This window comes from Sus scrofa, chromosome 7, assembly GCF_000003025.6.
Source record: "Sus scrofa isolate TJ Tabasco breed Duroc chromosome 7, Sscrofa11.1, whole genome shotgun sequence".
In the NCBI taxonomy this organism is placed as follows: domain Eukaryota; kingdom Metazoa; phylum Chordata; class Mammalia; order Artiodactyla; family Suidae; genus Sus; species Sus scrofa.
In genome coordinates, this window is record NC_010449.5 from 49,305,882 (window position 1) to 49,323,595 (window position 17,714).

The 17,714-nt window shown below is 52.2% G+C and overlaps 1 protein-coding gene across 7 annotated transcripts in view; it reads left to right on the forward strand.

Moving 5' to 3' along the window:
• Positions 1–17,714, forward strand: part of ARNT2 (aryl hydrocarbon receptor nuclear translocator 2) — a 191,354-nt gene that overhangs the window by 46,764 nt on the left and 126,876 nt on the right. For all 7 annotated transcript variants that reach the window (XM_021098858.1, XM_021098859.1, XM_001926072.6 and 4 more), the window contains exon 3: positions 6,283–6,330. In XM_021098858.1, coding sequence (XP_020954517.1) covers positions 6,283–6,330 — 48 coding nt within the window. The remainder of the gene's footprint in view (positions 1–6,282; positions 6,331–17,714) is intronic.

The window sequence follows — 17,714 nt, forward strand, 5'->3', positions numbered from 1 at the left end:
CTCTGTCCACAGCTGCCATCCGTTTTACAGCAGGACCAGTAGAGCTATAAGGAGCAGTATGATGTCTGGGGCAAAACTCTTCAGATCAGCTTTGTAATAAAGCAGCAGCCTGCCTCTGGGGCTTACTGCAAATCCAGCCGTCCTACTTTAACCAGCTATTCTTGCTAACTAGGTGCTAAGCTCAGTGGACTCCGGGTTGTTAAAAGAATGCACTTGCTGTCAACATATCAACTTACTGTTTTTTGGGTTTTTTTTTTAAGATTCCAGCTCTTTTAAAAATGTTTAAAATATCCATGCTAACTTCCATTCCCTGGGGCCAGAGTCCTATTGGTTGGCCCATCCTTTTTAAGAAGAGGCTGGCTCGGGGCTCTTTGATGAAGGAAAGAAGGCTGGGCCAGGGCCAAGGGCAGGCAGAGATGCCCAGGATTTACAGGACAAGGAGCCCTCTCCTTGGTGCAGGGGCGTTGTCTCTGTCTCCAAGCCTCTGCCAGGGGTTTCTGCTACCCGACCCCTCCCGCAGAGTGTGTGCTGGGTCTGCTGGGGACGGGGCTGCAGTGCACCAAGGCTACTTCCCTCCTCTGCCTTCCTATTCCTGACACCAGCCTGGCATCCAGACCTGACTTCTGCTTGCCCTCTGAGCTGATGGTGGAGGGTGGGCTCAGTCTCTTTTCTGAAGAAGTCCTCCAAGCTGCCCCCTTTCTGACCAGATCACACAGACGCCAAGTAACAACAGAGGTGGAGGGCGACCCAGGGGGGCCGAGACAGAGCCTCAAGTTAGTTCCACTTAAGCTCAGGAATCACAACAGCAAGAAAAGAAATGAGATTCAAGGGGCCAAACAGCAACTGCCAACACACCACTGGCCTTCTGAGGGCTCCAGCCTCCCAAGGCAGGTCAGGGACCTCCTCCCAAGGCTTGCACTCCATTGTCAGTTCCTGGAGCCTGTGTGTCTGCTTCCTTTTCCCCCATCAGTGGGAGGAGAAAGCAAACCTTGCTTCCCTCTGCTCAGCCCCCACAATTTAGGGGCGCATCCTCTGTGTCTAAGCAGGGAGATCTCCATCTTTACAGGGCCGTTTCCATAGTCCTTTTTGTTTTGTTTGTTTGTTTATTTGTTTGCTTTTTAGGGCCACACCTGCAGCATATGGAAGTTCCCATGCTGGGGTCAAATCGGAGCTGCAGCTGCCAGCCTCCACCACAGCCACAGCAACGCCAGATCCTCAACCCACTGAGCGAGGCCAGGGATGGAACCCACATCCATCCTCATGGATACTAGTCGGGTTCATGGAGCCGTAACAGAAACTCGCTCCATAGTAATGTTTACATCTGACATTTTTACATGTTTTGCTGGAATTCTGTGATGGAGGCCACCGCCGTTCTAGAACAGCCACAACGGTGCTAACACGCCTCTGACCACAGCCCATACACTGAGGACCAAGGAGACCCTGATGGACAGCGCATTCAGCAAAAAACAGGCCACCCCAAGGTGGGGCCCCTGCTCCTGCACAGGGCATGTCTGTCCACACGCCCTGGTCACCGCCTCGCTGCTTTTCTTCCTCTCCGCGAGCAAATGTGGGGCGCAGTTGGAGACACACAGAGGGAGAGAAGGAGAGACAAAGTGGGGGGTGGAGGGAGAGGGGAAACAGGAGGAGGCACAGACCTTACACCCCCCACCCCCCCAGTCCCTGCCTAGGTCCTCCCACTCTGACCTGGTTATTTTGGCGGAGGGAACATGTCCCAGCTTCCCAGGATAACCACCCAGGCCGCCCCAGTGTCTCCGAGCCGAGTAGAACTGACCCCTCGTGGGGTTTGGATCCCCGGCCACATGCCTGGCCCGATGCCCTGGATCCTCTGGGCTGAATGTTCTTTCCACTCCCCGGACAGCCTTCCCCAGTCGGCGTCTTAGCCAGCTGCGTGCTCTGCTAGCAGTGGGGACACAAGGTGAAGGTTCAGAAGTTTCAGATTCTTTGAAAAGTGATTCCACATGTGTGAGAGAAAAGAGCAGAAGCAAGTCACCTGGACTGCATCTTTGTCAAGAATGCCCTGATCTCAGGGAGGGGATGGGGGGGGGGCACCCACAGGGCCCATGGATGCCTTTTTTTCCCTTTTTTTTTTTGCCTTTTTAGGGCCGCACCCACAGCATATGGAGGTTCCAAGGCTAGGGGTCGAATCAGATCTGCAGCTGCCAGCCTACACCACAGCCACAGCAACACCAGTTCCGAGCTGCATCTGCGACCTACATCACAGCTTATGGCAGCGCTGGATCCGTAACCCACTGAGCGAGGCCAGGGATTGAACCTGCGTCCTCATGGATGCTAGTCGGGTTCATTAACCGCTGAGCCATGAAGGGAACTCGCACATGGGTGCTTTTACAGTGACTGGGAAGTGGCTGTGATTAGATTAGACAGCGGCTGTGCCCCAGAGCCAGCCCTTAAGGAGGGAGGAGGGAGGCTGTGGTACCTGGATGTACCAGCACCTTCCCACTGCCTTGGAATCAAATGCTGGGCTTCTCAAATATCATTCTTGAGGCAGACGGTTTCCAAAGTGTGCACAGCCAGCAGACTGGTATTGCCCTCCGGTGTAACCCCACGGCTGCTGGACTGTGGTTAAATACAGTTCACAGCACATAAGCAGGTATTCGGCTGGGTTTGCATTTATGCCGTGATGTCGCTATAGCCCCAGCCGCCTGATCCAGGCTCTGAAGAAAGGACATTTGCCGGCACCCATGTCACTTCCCTTTTTGTCAGCAGATATTATGAGCTGGCCCGGGGTCACTCCTTTGCTGCTGCTCTAGAGCCAGCCTCACTGGCACGGCCTCACATCCTTTCTCATGAGAGCACAAGTGAATCGCTTGGTGACTCATCGTTGATGATGCATCATTATTATTATGACACAGTCACTGTAGGGCAGATTCACATCCCTCACTCTTAACCAGGGGCAGGCTCCGAAGTGACTTGCACAGCTTTTTATTCATGTAAATTGACGGGTAAAACGCATTTCAAACCACCGTTGGAGGACTCTTTTGTTATCCACTTATTGTACCGAATTCTTTAAGGTGAACACAACGGGACTTAAAAGTCATATTTTGATTTTTCCTTTTTATTATCCAGATGTTTCAGTGTAGTTGAGACACAGAAAAGACATAAAATAAGAGATGATTTACTCAGAGGTTTTATAGCAGAAGAAATAAACATAGCTATTGCGGTCATGTTCACAGCGGCGCATTTGCCGTGGTGGCAGAAGACCCGGAGGCAGCCTTTTGCAAGCACTCCTCCAAAAGCTCCTTTGTCCTCAGAAGCTGATTTTCTCTGTGTGGCCTGTGAGCAGTGAGCCTGCTTTGGGGGTCAAGTGAGTGACCCTGAGGATTTGTTATGTCCTGACTTCTCTCCTGAGTCCATCTCCATGTCACACTTTTCAGAAGGACGAGATGTGACTGCAGCATCTGCACAGCCGGGAAGGCACAGTTTTGTGGTCCCTAATTTTTCACAGACAAATCCTGCTACGTTTTCCACAGCCCCTAGAAAACTCTGGCTCCAGAGCCCAGCCATCCTCTCTTATACCCTCTGCTCAGGTGGGCTGACCTGGTCCCAGCTGGGACCAGTTGCCCTGTGCCTCACCTCCCCATCTGCCTGCTGCATGAGGACCGGGCACAGACCTGAGCTGTCCTTACGGAAACCACGGGGACCAACTATCTGTGTAGTTGGCCCGGGACTTTCCCAGGTTTAACACTGAGGTCCTCTACCTCACGAATCCCTCAGTCGGGGAAAATCAGGACGATTGGTCACCCTAAATGCCCCAAAGATCATGCAGGCTGAGGAGGAACCGCTGACTAATAAATGGCGTCTCGCAGGAGCCAGATTATCACACTCATATCAATTTGAGCTGAAAGGCATTTTAAAGATAACTGTACATCTCACACCCACTTGAGGTTTTGCTCAAGGCTTGCATAAATCCATTGGAATTTTGAAAATGCGATTTCTTTTTCTTCACATGCAACTGTTGACAGCCCAGGGTATTATTAAGCCTCGTGTCCACAGCAGAGTCGCTCTTACCCATGATGAACACTGGGTGGCAGTGTGGTTCTGCGGCTCCGCAAAGGCACAGTGCTCCCCGAGCAGACTCTTTGGTGCTTATCTCCCAGGTGTCATTTTCAGGAAAGGTGAGGCGGTGGCTTAGTAACTAAGCAGAAAACTGATGACTTGACTTCATTTAGAAATTCATGTGTTCAGCCCACATCTTCCCACAACACAGACAATTGTGCAGCTGCTGTCTGGTGCCTGGTCGCCCTGTCTGTATTGTAGGAGGTGCATGGTTGTCTCCCACTAATGGGCGGATGGTCTTTTAACTCTATTTTCCCTTTCTTGTCACTTTTCTTCCCTGCCTCCCCTTCTCTTTGTGCAGAGGTATTTTTGTTATCCTTGTGGCCATCTCTCTCAGTTATCTAACTCCATTTGTTCTTTCATTCCCAGCAGCTAGTTCGAGCCCCTGTGGAAATCAGGGATCCCAAACTGGCAGTGAATTTCATCAGGTCCTCCCCCACAGACTGATGCCCAGATGAGAATTCTGGCCACACTGCACATAAAACACTATTAAAAGGATAGCATTTTAAAGAAGAAAGTGTTCTTCTTCCCTGTGTAATACCAGTCCCCTGACCTAGGTCCCCCATGTTACTCCAAAGCCTAGAGAATATGCTGTATCTTATTAGGGGCTTCTCACAGGTGCTTATGCAGGAACGGTTCTTCCTGTACAGTGTGCGTGGCCTTTCCTGGTGGCCTGGGTGCCCTGTGCTTTCCCCTTGTCACCCATTACCCAGTGGGGTCCCACCCTTAGAGCTGAGGATAGGAAGCACCCTCCCTGTGGGGCCAACAGCCCAGGCATGGGTAGCTCTGGCCCTTGAGCACACCTGCCATTCTTGTGCTGGGTGTTCTGAGAAGGGACTTCTCCACCCTGGCTGCCAGGCAGGCTGGCCTCCCTTCTGCTCAGAGTCTGAGGGAACAGCACCCCTTCTGTCCATCAGTCGCACAAAGAACAAGATGGGGAACGCCCTGGCTGTGAGACCCGCACTCCCCCTCAATGTCCAGGACAGCCCGGACATCTGTCCTGTTTCTCATTTTGTTCCCAAAGACTCTGGGGACACTTTATCCTAATTAAGTACCCAGTCTGCTCCAGCGTCCCCAAGGGTAAAATTAGTTGACCTTAACGAGGACTGGGTTTCTGAGAAGGAGAGTCTGGGATATCAGTTAAACAAATATCTATTAAGACTTTTTGTTTTATGTTTATTTAGAGGGGCCCGGTAAGGTAAGCATCTGAGTCTTTCTTTGGTGAGTTTCAATAAGCAAATAGCCACGTTGAGCCGCTTAGGCTTCGAACAGCTGTTTCCCCCTCCCACACCCATATACTGAGACCTGGAGTTTATAAGATGATGGCCTGAAATGCCTTTATCACTTGGACTCAACAAGACCAGCCAGATCCTTACATGGGCCACCAGTAGTGTGTCTTCTTTCCCTCATGATCCCTTTATTGTCCTTAAAACGTTCTGGTTTTGACACTCCCCCCCCCCCCGGAGCTTTGCTAGGTAATGTAGGAAGGAAGTCTCGGGGTAGAATAAATGAACTGGAGGGGAGCAGGTATCCCCAAAGATGATGGGAGACCAGGGGTGTTGACTTTTCCAGCACAGCCTAAGCAACCCATTGGCGGCCCGTGTAGGGTTCTCGAGGGGTCGAGTTGACATTTCTGCACTGCGGCAAAAGTCCCCAACCACATACATAAAGGCACTCGTCTTTTCTTTTCTTTTCTTTTTTTTTTTTTTTTTTTTTTTTTTTTGTCTTTTTGCCATTTCTTGGGCCGCTCCCACGGCATATGGAGGTTCCCAGGCTAGGGGTCTAATCGGAGCTATAGCTGTCAGCCTACACCACAGCCACAGCAACGTGGGATCCGAGCCATGTCTGCGACCTACACCACAGCTCATGGCAATGCCAGATCCTTAACCCACTGAGCAAGGGCAGGGATCGAACCCGCAACCTCATGGTTCCTAGTTGGATTCGTTAAGCACTGTGCCACGACAGGAACTCCCATAAAGGCACTCGTATTGAAGACCTTTCATGTCATCTTTCTTGTCCCGAAGCTGTCCAGGGACTGTGCAGAGACACTGTGTTTCTGCAGCGCCAGGCGTGGGGACGGTGGGACAGCAGTCTGACGGGATAAAGCCCGCTCTGTGCCAGCGGCTCGTGTTACCAGTTAAATGTTCTACCTGACGTGAATGCTCACTGGTGACCTTGACTTTTCAGAATGGACTTTGATGATGAAGATGGCGAAGGTCCCAGCAAATTTTCAAGGTGAGTTTGTGTTCCTTAGACCTAAACCAATAGCCAGCTATCACCTTACTGGGATATAGAGAGATCGAAATGCCTTTTGTCATTGAAAAACAGCTGTTGCCTGGAGTGGGACTCCCTTCCCTGTCCCTCATTCTTTGTCAGTATTTGGCCCAGAGACAGGAAACTGGTAGTGTACTTGCTATATCCCAGCCTAGATGATCAAGAGTTAAGTAACAAGGTATTAACTCTGTTGGCTTTCTGCATGAAACACGGACTGCCAACTTTAATGGATTCCTTTGTTTTAAATGACAGACCTAGATTTCAAGTTCAGAAAAACAATCAGGATAAAGCTTCTTCTCCTACCACGGAAAATAAGGAGAAATATAAGAAACCTGGGTGGTCCTGTTCTGGATGTAGGTTAGAAAACTGGACCTTGAGTTCCTTAGAGCTATATCACTTTCTGGCCACATGACAGCATCTCTAAGTAGGCTCTGTGGGCTGTCCGAGGTACAGACTGCCTCACAGAAGGATGCTGGACCATGGATGTCGCTGGTGGTAGAGTATTACATACTTGAAGGATAAGGCGGGTCCAGCTGCATGGTTCTTTTTGTTTTGTTTGAAGTTAGGGTAGGAAGTTTGGCCATGTCGAGAGAACAGCAAAGATCATTCCATCAATCTTAGCAAGATTCCCACCTGTACTCAATTTCCTTATGGAAGGGCCTGGCTTGACATTCCTCCCCAGCACCCAAGCCTTGCTAAGTCTTGGTTGTTGATGAATTTGAAAACCTACCCTAGGTGACGGGTCCCTTTCTCTGCATGTGCAGTGCACCTTTTGGATCGTCAGCCTCAGTTATTTTATCAAAGTTTTTAGAGGAACGAAGTGCATCTTGAGCCCTGGATGAGTGAACTGGATCCCCCCAGTTTGCTCTTCCCCAGGGCAGTTGTTTTGGGTGGGCTTCCTTTTACCCATGTTGTGGGTGTGAATCATGCACCCTCTCCCCAAATCCAAGAGGAACATGCATCTTGTCCCTCTTCCTGGGCTTCCCAGAGCCTCCGAGTCCATAGGAAGTCTGGTCATTTGATACACTTTCCTCTCAGGGAACTTTGCCGCTCAGCCTCCCGCTTCAGCTCGGGCAAGACAGAGAGGAGGGGGAGCACGCTTTGATCTCTAACGACCCCGGAGCTGCCAACCAAAACAAGACACGCGTTTCAATAGCAAAGGCGTGTATTGTTTTTCCCTCGGTGCAGGCAGAGCCTCTCCTTGGATGTCCACCCATCTCTTGGGATAAGTTTTAATAGCAGTGGGTACTTTGTTCCTAAAAGGGAGCTAGCCTCGGGACTTTGGGCACACATCTCCCCATCCTAGTTTGCTCTTGCCTTACACAGCCTCTCTTTTATAAGGAAACAATGACTTCTAATTTCTCTGAGTCAGAATTCCCCTTGAGATAGCATTCTGTGCTGTCGTGACCTCAGGAAATGATGGTTCCTGGGTCTCAGAAGAGGAGGAGGAAGAGAGAGATGAGAAGTGACATTTGTTTGACATGGACGATCAGCGTCAGTGATGAAATAACAGTGCAGGGATACAGAGAGCGCATTGTCTTGGGCCCCATCAGTAAAAAGCAGAAACCTTAGACGCTGTGCACCTGTCTCCTGAGCCCATCAGTGAGGCAGGTTTTCAAACCTAGGCTTCTGTGAACCACATCCTTTCCCCCATGTGTTAAAAACCAGAGGAAGAGATGGGATGTGCTTCCAACATACGCTGGTCCTTGTGGAGCTGAGTCCTTGGGAGCCTGGGGCCGCTGCAGTCTGTGCTGGTAGAAGAACTGATAGCCCTGGCAGCCTGTGGGTGTATCCGGGCTGCTCCCGGCCGGAGAGATGACTGAGTCCACCCACCCCCACTTTGCTGGCTGCTCTGGCTGCTGCCCAGGGGAGGGTTGGACGGGCTGCTCCATCCAGGCTGTCTCCTTCCAGGGGTGGACATGGCGCTGTTTCCTGCTCCCCTACTTAATAGTCAGCCAAGGGAGCCCTTGGAGGGAGGCCCTGGAAGGGAGAGTGGCTGAGATGCAGGCATCTCACCAGTGGTGTTTGCTGTCTCAGAATCCAGCCAGGGTGCTCTGCCGTGAGTTCTGTCCCCTGATGTTTGTGCAGCCAGCTTTCCCAGCTTTTGGCGAGAGCAGTCCCAAGTTCAAAGGCCTGACCTATCCTCAGATGTCGCATCTCAGTTCTGTATGGTCACAGTCACACAGGTAAATCATAGCCAGTTTGGCTTGGTTCCTGCCTTAGCACAGCCGGTCTCAGGGAGAACAAAGGGGCAGATGTGAAGCTACCCACTGCCTCCTGATTGCACACATGCACACGCACATGCGTGTTTCCAGCCACTGCACACAGGCACACCCACAGACAAGCACACATATTCCTGGGTCCCAGGGCTAGAAGTGCTTTGAGGGCCGCTTCACCACATCCTGGGGGCTCCGGCCTCCCCCACACGCAGTTCATGCCCCGCTGGGAGCAGAGATGCAGCATGTGGCTCTGCTGACTAGCTGGTTCCCTCCTCCCACACAAAGGGACCGACGACCGGGTGGGCAGAAGCCAGACTTTAGGGGGTGAGGATTTGGATGAGGAATTGAGGACCAGTGGAGACAGATCACTGAGCAATTTGGATGTAGATAAAAAGAGGGCATTTGGGATTGCAGGGTGGGAGGGAGTCCCTTTTAAGGGAAGAATGAGTATAACTAGAGATCCAGAAGTTTCTGGAGTGAGGATGAGGAGAGAGGGATCCAGGAGAGTGGGGAACGGGACGGAAAGACCAAGGCCCTCAAGAGGACCGCCCCTGCTCAGAGGCAGAAGTGGGGAGTGCAGGTGCAGCTGGGTGTGCCGTCGCTGCTGGTCAGCGGGGAGTTGAGGGTTCATTCTGCTGGCAGATCCTGTCTGGTTAAGCAGGGCGTGGGGCTGGGTGTTTCGGGGACAGAGCCTTAATGGTATGCCTGACAGACGTTTGGGATGACTGGGTTGAAAGGATGCACAGGCTGTATCCCCCAAACACTAAGACACGGTCTTGGCGTGCAGCTTTGTTCCAGCAGTGCCCAGGCGGATGGAAACGGGAGAATACAGAAGGCGCATGCGCCTAGGGCTGGGGGCTCAGCAGGTGCAGCCGGGGGACGGGTGGTGGGGGTGAGGGGTTGATGTCGAGGAGAGGACCTTGGAAGATGTCAAGCTCTAGGTCCAGCTGCAGAGGGAAGAAAGTGAGACCAGGAACCAGGAAGGAGTGAGAGTTGATGACGGGAGAAAATGAAGGGAAACTACATACTAATACAGCGGGTGCCAGCCCACGATTGTGGGCTGCAGGGCTGCAGTTTTGTTTTTTTTTTTTCCATTACAGAACACTAGATTAATGAGCATCCTAGACCATTATCTACTCTTACTTTTTCGTTTGTTTCCTGTCATTTATTTTTTTAATTACTCAATGAATTTTATTACATTTATAGTGGTACCATCATCACAACCCAGTTTTACAGCATTTCCGTTCCAAACCCTCAGCGCCTCCCCCCACCTCCCAACCTGTCTCCCTTGGAAACCGTAAGTTTTTCAAAGTCTGTGAGTCAGTATCTCTTCTGCAAAGAAGTTCATTGTTTCCTTTTTTTAGATTCCACATGTCAGTGATAGCATTTGATGTTGGTGTCTCACTGTCTGACTTCACTTAGGATGATAATTTCTAGGTCCATCCACATTGCTGCAAATGCCATTATTTCTTTCCTTTTCATGGCTGAGTAATATTCCATTGTGTATATGTACCATATCTTCTTTATCCACTCCTCTGTTAATGGACATTTAGGTTGTTTCCATGTCTTGGCTATTGTATATAGTGCTGCAATGAACACTGGAGTACATGTATCTTCGAGTCATGGTTTTCTCTGGATAGATGCAGGAGTTGGATTGCTGGATCAAACGGTAATTCTATATTTAGTTGTCTAAGGAATCTCCATACTGTTTTCCACAGTGGTTGCACCAATTTACATTCTGTGGGCTGCAGTTTCAATCGGAGCCTAACATTTGTACATCCCTTCCTCCCCTGGCCAGCCTCCTTGGAATTCCCCCTTTGGTGTCCCACCTTCCCTCCCGGGCACACCTGTAAGCCTCCGCCCCCTACAGGCCAGCAGGGGAATGTTCTGATTTTGTGGGAAATCTGAGGGAGCTGGAGATGCAGAGGTTGTGTTGTGTTCAGTGTTCGGACCGTGGGGGATCGCTGCTCTGGGAGAGGTTGGCCGAGGCTTGGCGGGGAGGGGATGGCTGCTAGAGAAGGGGTGCAGGGACAGGCAGGCTGCCCACCTGGTGCTGAGTCTGTTGAGCGGGATAGTGCTGGTCCTACTGTCTGCCAGCATCAAGGAGCCTGGATTTTCATGGAGAGAGATGTGTAAGCGTCAGAGGAGGAGGCATTTTTGCACAGAGAAGCCAGGGTTTGGAGCTGCTTTTCTTGCTAGGCTGGACCTGAAGAAGCAGCGGGGCTCCACCTCATGCTTCTGGGAACTCCAGTTATCAGTGCATGGTGGCAAGCTCTCCACCACTGGGAAAAGTGATTACACACCAGAAAGTGTTCCCTGGAAGGTGGCACTGGGGCCAGACCCTCCTTCCAGGGAGGCTGGAGTGAGCACCCCTTGAGCTGGTCCCTGCTCTGCCTACCCTGGTCTCCCAGGAGGTGACGCCCATTCTTCCCAGCAGATCCTGCATCCCCACACCCAAAACCCTTTCATTATGCTGAGCTGTTCGAGGTTCTTCCTACTTTAATGGCCACCTGCTTGATCATCTGGTGAGTTCGAGGATTTCTCCCTGTGCCTGCAGCTGAGCTCAGTGGCATCTTGAATACTGTTTCACAAGTAGGACAGCTGATATCCCAGAGCTGTCATCAACAGTCCACATTACACACCACGTGCTGCACGTGACCTTACATATATGTCCATACACCTGTGTGTGTATGTGCATAACATTCATGAAAACATAAGAAACATGAAAAACAAATATTTTAAGTGTTAGATTTGTAACTTAAGATCAAGGGAGTATTTACTCCCAAACCTTTAATTTTTTGTCACTGCATGCTATCAACCTGATTTTTGCCGTGTTCACACTCATTCTGCATCCTCTCTCAGAAGACTCAGGAGGTCTTGCAAGGAGATCTCATACCTGTTACTGTGAATTGAGCCACAGTGCATGGGGGTTGTCTGCGAACCTGGAGTCGAAAGTTTGTCGATGGTTTTTTTTTTTGTTGTTGTTGTTGTTTGTCTTTTTGCTATTTCTTGGGCCGCTCCTGCGGCGTATGGAGGTTCCCAGGCTAGGGGTCGAATCAGAGCTGTAGCCACTGGCCTACGCCACAGCCACAGCAACGTGGGATCCGAGCCGCGTCTGCAACCTACACCACAGCTCACGGCAACTCTGGATCCTTAACCCACTGAGCAAGGCCAGGGATCGAACCTGCAACCTCATGGTTCCTAGTCGGATTCATTAACCATTGCGCCACAATGCGAACTCCGGTCAGTAGGTATTTTAGCCTTATCTTTGAACCTTCCTTCACCTTTCACCTTTCACCTTTCATTCTTCAGGGACCAGCTGACCTCCTGAGGTCCCATCCATCATCTGTAGGACTCTTACCTCTTTCTCTAGGGACAACAGGTCACACCTGATTGCATCAGTCCTGAAGAAGTCTGTATATTTTTCAGGGTTTCACCAGTGACCCTCTAACCTAATCTAAACGTAAAGATATCCGTGATAGCAAAGTCTCTGGCTCAGTCAACTCTTTGTAGACATTTTTGGTTGTCATGTCATTGACTTGTGATTTCGAGGCCCCCTCTTTCCTTGGTCAGCAACCCCAGCCCGTTCTTTTTTTCTCCTGCAGAATTAACCATGATTTGAAATGACAGTACCCGGTAATACCAGGACTTTGTAGAGGAGGGGAGGAAATTGTTTCTGGGGTCATCAGTCGTTCTGAGTGGTGTCTCTCTGCAAGCTGCCAGGCCTTTCCTTTCTGCATAGAGCCCTAGGTAGTGGTACCCGCCAGTCTCGCTGGGCATTCCAGCTCTGACTTCGGGACCTGTTAACACCCTGCTGAGGAGCCTAGTAAGTCCTGGTAAGTCAGTTCCTCTCTGAGCCCCAGGGTCCTCTTCCATAAAAGAGCATTGCCAGCACCAGTGCAGTGATGGCTGAGAGAGTACTTGGGAGCTGGGAGCTGTGCAGACGTGGAGGAGGTGGTCCTGCTGGGGCCAGGGATCATCAGAGGCTGGTCTGGCTCCCTCCTGGGGCTTTCCCGGACCCCATCTCCCGTGTTTGGCTTGAGTCTTATCTTCAGCCTAAACACATGGGTACCTTGCAGCTGCTTTGCAGAAAGCCACGCCCTGGATGGCTCCTGGGACCGGGGCGCCTCCCTCCTTCCCAAGGAGGAGCATCCTTTGTTTCTTCTGCGGAGGCCTCGGAAACTGGGGAAACCGCCTCCGTGGGTCCCCTCTGCAGGGCCTGTGGCCAGCCTCATTGTGGAGCTGCACAAAATGCACTCCTTGGGCATTTGCAGTCCTCACAGTGCCCTGCCCTGCTGCCCAGGAAGGGCTGGCCAGGACAGGAAGGGTGTTCCCTGAAAGCCCGCAAGATACAGTCTCCTTCCTGGTGTCAGGGAGGAGGAGCTGGGACCCGCCTGAGGGTGACCCTTTCAGAGGCTGCTGCCAGCCAGGAAGGAAGGCTGCCCCCACGCCTGCAAGAACCCCTCCTTGGGCAGGTTGCCCAGCCCAACCCCGGAGGCCAGATGGTCTGTGCCTCTGCAAAGGGCCCCTTCCCACGGTCTGCGCCCCCTGCTGGGGAGCCAGACCCTTCTTTGGTCTGAGATGTGCCCTCGCCTTTACTGAATGTGACCTGTGCTGCTGCTTGGCCGTGTGTGTATCCAAGTGGACGGGAGGGGCATTTGCTTGTTCGGGGTCCGTTGTTGGTCTGCGGAGCAGTGTGCTTGTCAGGAGGTGGCCGTGGAAGCTGAGTTGACATCGAGGAACGTGGCCCTGGCCCCACCTGGAGCAGCACCGCTCTGCCAACAGTCCTGTGTCACCTGTGGAGCAACTAAGCTGCCAGTGAAGGGAGGGTTCTGTGTCTGCACTGGCTTTTCAGGGTTGGAACCTGGCAGTGTGAGTGACCAGGCAGAGAGGGAGTTGGTGGTGTCCCTGATGGGGTGTGTGTCAGCCTGCCAGCACCGCCGGGGCTGACAGCTAGTGACGTGGGGCAGCTGGAGGCCTTGAGATTACCACACTCCTCCTCTCTGCCCGGCTGCCCTGGGGCGTGCAGGGTCTCGGGCCCTCGGGTTCCTGGAGACATCGCAGGACTTCTCTCGGGTCTCAGCTTAAACGGCACTTTCTCAGGGCACTCTCTGTGTCACACACACTCACGACACCTGCACCTCACCCTGTAGATGCGCAGGAGTGGTGTCCTCACTCTGTTGCCCCTGCTGTGAGTGTCCCGTCCACCTGTGACCAGCACCCAGACCCCTCGGCACCCCGGGTGTCTTGGGCCTGTGGTGACCGGGAGACGCCATCCCACCCCATCAGTCTGCCCGTGCGGGGCTGCTGTTCCCTTCCCACCGGAGATGGGGGACCACTGCCATTGCAGAGTTGAAGGGGATCTTTACTGAGATTTCTCAAAACTCTCCTTTTTTGGACTTAATCAGGATGACCTTGTGCCTTGCTGCTCTGATTACCCTTAGGAGGTCCCTTTTAGGAGCTGAGTTGGAGGAAAAACCCAAGGCCAAGTGCAGCTACAGCTCCTCCTTCTGGCTCTTGGTTTCTGCAGCCATGTCCCTGGGGCCAGGCTGTGGGCCCTCTTGATGCAGCAGAACTGTCATAACTGACGCTGTGCCCGCGTCCCCAGCTGTGATTGGGGAACGGGCTCATTTTTTTATGCTGCACTTGGGGCCCATGCAACTCCGATGCCAAGTTCAGAGGCCGCCCCTGTAGCTCCGCCAAGCAGACCCCACATTGCCCCTCAGCCTGTGGAGATTGCTTTGGTCCTGGATATAGTCCTCTGTTTTCACAAAATGGCATTTTTCCTGTTTCTTGCTTCCGTGATCTTTCAAAATGAAACTGCATATACATATATATTAATAGGGTCAATAGCTATACTCACTTATTTATCAAATCTTGTTGCTAGGGAACTGGCAGCGCTCCATCATTTTGGGCTTCTGTTAGTAACTCTTTCGGTCTTATTTCACTGGAGCATTTTCTGCACTAGTCAGTCAGTAGAGTCAGTTTTAAACAGTTTCCCTCACATCTTCTCCAAGCACCTGCTCTCATGAGTTGGGTTTATCGAGCACAGTGATAAGACTGCTCTAGATCCAGGTTTAAGAACTTCACAAAGACTCTTTCCCCCGCCCCATGTTGATAAAGATGGTCTGTGGCTCTTTTGGAACTAGTATCAGAAGCAGTGTGCCCTGGCCCTGCCTTGGATCAGCCACCATGATAACTAGCATGGGCTTGGGCTCGGCCCTGTAGGTTTAGGGCAGCACTGAAGGGGTGGAAGGGAAGGGCTGGGTTTGCGTTATTAAACATATCCGTCTGAAATACTGTATAATATCACATATCGAATCTAATACACGGCACAAAGGAACCTTTCCACAGAAAAACTCACGGCCTTGGAGAACAAACTTGTGGTTGCCAAGGAGGAGGGAGAGGGAGTGGGATGGACTGGGAGTCTGGGGTTAATAGATGCAAACTATCGCATCTGGAGTGGATAAGCACTGAGATCCTGCTGTGTAACACGGGGAACTATATCCAGTGACTTGTGATGGAACATGATGGCAGATAAGGTGAGAAAAAGAATGTATGTCTGTATACGTGTGACCGGGTCACTTTGCTGTACAGTAGAAAATTGACAGAACACGGTGAACCAACTATAATGGAAAAAATAAAAATCATTATAAGAAAATATCTGTCTGGCTGCAGCAGTGCAGACTGAACCGGGTGGGACCAGAAAGGCAGTGGGAGACCAGTGGCACCGAGGTGAGAAGCGGTGCCAGGCAGGGGTGTGGCCCAGGAGAAGGTGGATGAGAACCAGGAGAGGCTTAGGAAAAATGGGATCTGGATCCGGACCAGGTGGGAGGGGAAGAAGCAGCTCACTGTGTGCTGTCCTGAGGGTGAGGAGGAGATGCGGGTTCCTGTGCTGTGAGGGCCGTGGAGGAGCCGAGCGGCTGCTGGAACACCACCGAGGGTGGGGGCAGTGGGTGGGGCAGAGTCTGGCCGAGGAAACGGGACTTAGACCACATCAAGCGTGAGATGGGGCGAAGCACGGCCAGGGTCCCCCCTGCAGAGGTGTGCAGGGTGGGTGAAGCGGGCACGCTGCATCTTGCGTCCTCATATATGGTCCTTGAGTGGCCAGAGCTGCTGCCAACACCCTGTAAAGCAGCCCCAGGCGGTGTTCTCTGTACACCACCTCCCCTCCTGTCTGCCTGGGTGAGGTGCTTGCTGGTGGGGTGGGGAACACGCGCCTGAGCAAGCTCACCCAGCCTTTCCAGTGCCTGGTGGGCCAGGGCCTCCAGGCCACCTGTGACAGGTGCATGCTGAGGAGGGCACAGCCGGGGGTGGTGATGAAGACGGGTGCGCAGAAACTCCCTGACCTAATGCCCCCTGTTGCTTGGGCCCGTCTCTGTGATCACCCTTCTCTTCTCGGTTGCCTTTTTCTCCCCATAGTAAATAAGCCCCTGCCCAGTTACCAAGAGCAATTTCCCTAAACGGTGTGTCCTCCCTGGCCCAGGAGCTCTCCCACTGCCTCTGGATGTTTCCTGCACTCTTGAGTCAGCGGAAGGGTCCTCGCCATGTGGGGCGCGGGGGAGAGCACCCTGCCCCGGGAGTCCCCTTGCTGGCCCCGGCTGCCCTCCATCCTGCCCCCGGAAGCAGGGCTCACCACCTCGGAACTGCTCCCCAGAAGCCCTCTGAGGGCCGTGGTAGACCCAGGCCCTGTTATCAGCCCGCCTCCACAGTAGCTTTCTCTGCGGTCTGGCAACTTGTCCCCACTTCTTGTGCTCGTGGCTCCTCCGCCTGCTCCTCCAAGCCCCGGGTCTGCCTCTCCATCCAGGCCTGTCTGCTCCTGGCCACGGAGGAGTCTTCTTCCCAGTTCCAGCTGATCCTCTTCCCCCTCTGCCCCCTGCCGGATCAGGGCCAGCTTCCTCCCAGCTCCGCCCCCGCCCCTTTGAGCTTCCATCACCCCCAAGAGCACCTTCTCCTCTCCCCTCTTATTCTCTGCGGTGGTTTTTACTTTCCATGTGCCTCTTGGAGGAGCATCTGGGTTCGTTCTGCCTTCCTTCCCACTATGCAAGTGATGTTTTACCTTCCCAGCTAAACGACCGGCTGCCTGAGGACAGGAGTGGGACATTCCTTGTTTCCTTCACCCCCTCCCCTTGCAGGCCTGGCTCAGTGCTTTTTGGCCCACACGAGGCTGCCCAGGTCAGTTCACCGCAGGATCCCCCTCAGTCCTGCTTCCCCAGGTTTGTGCATTTGCAGAGGGCCTTAGCGCTGCCACCTGCCTGTGATTAGACAGCCTGTCCTCTGCTCCCAGCCTGGGTGCGAAGCTTCATGAATACATGCAGTGTGAGAGGCAGCCTTGCCAAGGTTGGTTCTGTCTTGCTTTTAGTGTCACCCTCATACTTGGAGCACCTGTGAAACCCTAAATCCTACCACAGATGTGTGATGTATTTTTAGATCGTTCTTTCATCCCGAATAACAGCTTTGTCTCATTGTTGTTGAACTGGGTTGGCTGTTACTCCCTTTCAAGCCCAGAGGTGATAATCCCAAGGCAGAAACATGCTACCACCCCTTTTGCTAGTTTTTCATCTTAACACATCACCAAAGGCTGCCTTTGGAATTCCTGGAAATGCTTGTTTTTCTAATTGGCTCCTGTTGTTTAGTAAGTGGTATGCACCTGTTCTGTCATTCTGCTGTAGAGAATTAATTCGCTGGGTATAGAACAAAAGCTTGTTCACAACTTTATGTGGAGTAAGTCTGTCTATGGCATGGCTGTCTGCTCAGTGACACGGTGAATGGCAAGGATGGACATGTTTCTCACTGTAGGTCAAAGTAAATCACATATTCAAGCAGATGGTAACTACCTTTGGGGTGCGTGTGTGCATGCATGCGTGTGTGCGAGCATGCACGCCCAGTGGGCGTGGATTCCTGGGTGCATGAATGGATTCCCTTTGGAGACCTGAAAGATAGTGTCTTATTCTTTATGTTTATTAAAAAGCACTTACAGGAGTTCCCCAGTGGCCTATAGGTTAAGGATCCAGCATGGTCACTGCAGCGGCTCAGGTCACTGCTTTGGCTAGGATTCGATTCCTGGCCTAGGAACCTGTGCATGCCACAGGCATGGCCAAAAAATTTTTTAAAAATTAAATAAAA